This window comes from Octopus bimaculoides, chromosome 9 (genome assembly GCF_001194135.2).
Source record: "Octopus bimaculoides isolate UCB-OBI-ISO-001 chromosome 9, ASM119413v2, whole genome shotgun sequence".
NCBI lineage: Eukaryota > Metazoa > Mollusca > Cephalopoda > Octopoda > Octopodidae > Octopus > Octopus bimaculoides.
In genome coordinates, this window is record NC_068989.1 from 31,311,883 (window position 1) to 31,314,505 (window position 2,623).

A 2,623-nucleotide genomic window follows, 5' to 3' on the forward strand; every position below is an offset into this window, starting at 1 on the left:
GGTTGAGGTGCATAGGCTGAGATGACAGTAGCTAATCTATGATGAAGCACTAGTCTAATCTTAAGTACTCTGTCACTTACTCTAACAACCTCGATTACCTTATCCACCCATTTCTCCGCTAGAAGTATTCCTACGCCCCCGACCCCGTCAGTGTTCCCTGCCCAGAAAATCTTGTACCTGTGTTCTTTGCCTGTGAGGAACCTCGTAGAACCTCCTCTCCATCTTACTTCCTGGATGCAGCACATATCTACGCGTCTCCGTTCAAGCATCTCAACAATTTCACCAGATCTACCTTTCAGCGTGCCGACGTTGAGAGTGCCAATCCTAACAGTATGGGTGTTGGGGGTGTGGGCCTGTAGCCTGGGTTAACTATGTTAAATGGAGGGATGGAGGCAAAGGCCTGTAGTCATTCCAGAATATTTTTGAATGCCATATTGTATCACTTAGACCATGTTATTAACAAGGAAAAAAATAACATCATGAGATTAGATAAACTCCTGAGTAGGTGTTCTGAAATTACAAATGTTGCATGCAAATCAAGAGTAGCTGGACTGACCTACTTAAGCAAAAAGTTAGAGGAGAAATACTCACTTCACCAACAGACAAACAAACTGGAGAATATCAACAACTTTAGCAGGAATAGTGGCCTCTTCTGGACCTGTGATAGATACATCACATTTCACATAAAAGGCTATATCTTTTCTATCCAGGAGGAGATATCTTCTACCTCAACAAGAAAACTTAGATTGCCTGTAGACCTTCATTTTGTGATAGAAAATGTCAGTTGTGCTGAGTGAACTGGAGCAATATGAAATAAAGTGTCTTGCTCAAGAACACAACACATAGTCCAGTCTGGGAATTGAATTTACTACCTCATGAGTGTGAGCCCAATACTCTAACTATTGAACTATGTGCCTTCACATAAGGTATTGATATAGTTGGTAATAATCCCTGAAATTCAATCCACTTCATGTGTTTTATTGTTTCACTGAGCTGCTACACCTCTAATTCATTTCTCCAGTCTGAGCTCTGCTCTATATTTCAACTTCACCACTGTCAGATACAGTCACAATAAATAGTAAATCTTACCAATTTATATGATATCTATATCTTCATTATAGTTACTAAACCATGCAATTTCTAATGATTTTTCATGGTGACCACATGTTTATAACTTTGTCAGAATTCCAACTTGCATGTTATAGGAAAGCCTTCAATTATAACCAGTTATTGACTTTATTAAACATTGTGGAGACAAATCATATATCTGGAATGATTCTATATCATATCCTATAAATGGCCATCTAGATGATTGCAAAAACTCACTGACACACACTCCCTTTACTTTCCGACCATATTCCTTTCTGTCTCTCTTACTGCAACTGTAACAACTTCTCCTGCCATATCTACTCAATAGTTGTCCCTGCTATTCTTTCTCTCATCACCCTTACTCTCTCATGCTCACCCACCACAAAACCTGCATAAAACATTTTCATTATAGAACTTTGCCCCACTGTCCTTGTACATGTTTTTATATTGTCAACCTCCAAGAGTTCAAGATGACTATCAATCACATCAACCACCCCAATTTTTGAAGACACAAAATCATCATGAATGGCATATTTCTTACTCTAAATAAACAAAAATTACTAACAAAAATGATTAAATATGTTTAGAGTAGAATTGTCAGAAACAAGTTACCTTTAGGAATAGTTTTGTAAGTGATAATGAAACCAGAACTGAATGTATTTGGCTTGTTGTAGAATAAATCTAGCATGGAAGACTTTGTTGTGTATTGTTGGATTTCATGATTCAGATGCTCAATAAGAGTATTTCCTGAAAAGATCAAGACACAAAAAAGAATATAAAATATATTTCACTAAATGTTTTAACAGATATATATATATATATATATATATATATATATACCGGAGTTAGCACATGAAATGTGCAACAAGGTGGAAAAAAGAGTACTCAAATACCAGAGGTAGAGTAATATGCTTTATTTAAAAGCAGCAGAAATATAACAAAAGACTGTTACTCTGAGTTTCACATTCCCGTTTGTCCGATGAACGGGAACGTGAAACTCAGAGTAACAGTCTTTTGTTATATTTCTGCTGCTTTTAAATAAAGTATATATATATATATATATATATATATATATATATGCCATGTTTTTGAAAAGTAGTGCCAAATTTTAGAATTCTGTAAATAATAATAATGTAAATATTATAATATATTATAAGCTTAAAGCTTATAAGCAATCACTGTCTATTGACTAAAGAAAATAATCTAATATTGGGACATATAAGCCCATGACAGAAAATGTGGGTTTTCCATACGTGTAAGACAGGTATGTTGGTGTAAATGTTAGCACACTGGTCACGAAAACACAGAGGTGTAGGTTCATCCTATGTGTGTGGAAAAACCATGCCAAATCAGACTGTATCCTGGCACAGCCTTCGAGCATGCCAGCCTAATCAAACTGTACAGCTCATGCCAGCATGGACAACGGATGTTAAATCGTGATGATGATGATGATGATCTGTGTGTGTGTGTGTGTGTGTGTGTGTGTGTGTATATATATACCTAATATCTATAAAATTGAAGTTTTTGTGTATGT

General features: G+C 35.8%; 1 protein-coding gene across 1 annotated transcript in view; it reads right to left on the bottom strand.

The window, feature by feature from the left end:
* The window catches only part of LOC106875589 (uncharacterized), a 135,876-nt gene that overhangs the window by 5,676 nt on the left and 127,577 nt on the right, over positions 1-2,623 (bottom strand). Inside the window, exon 9 of the mRNA XM_052970902.1 lies at positions 1,702-1,836. Coding sequence (XP_052826862.1) covers positions 1,702-1,836 — 135 coding nt within the window. The remainder of the gene's footprint in view (positions 1-1,701; positions 1,837-2,623) is intronic.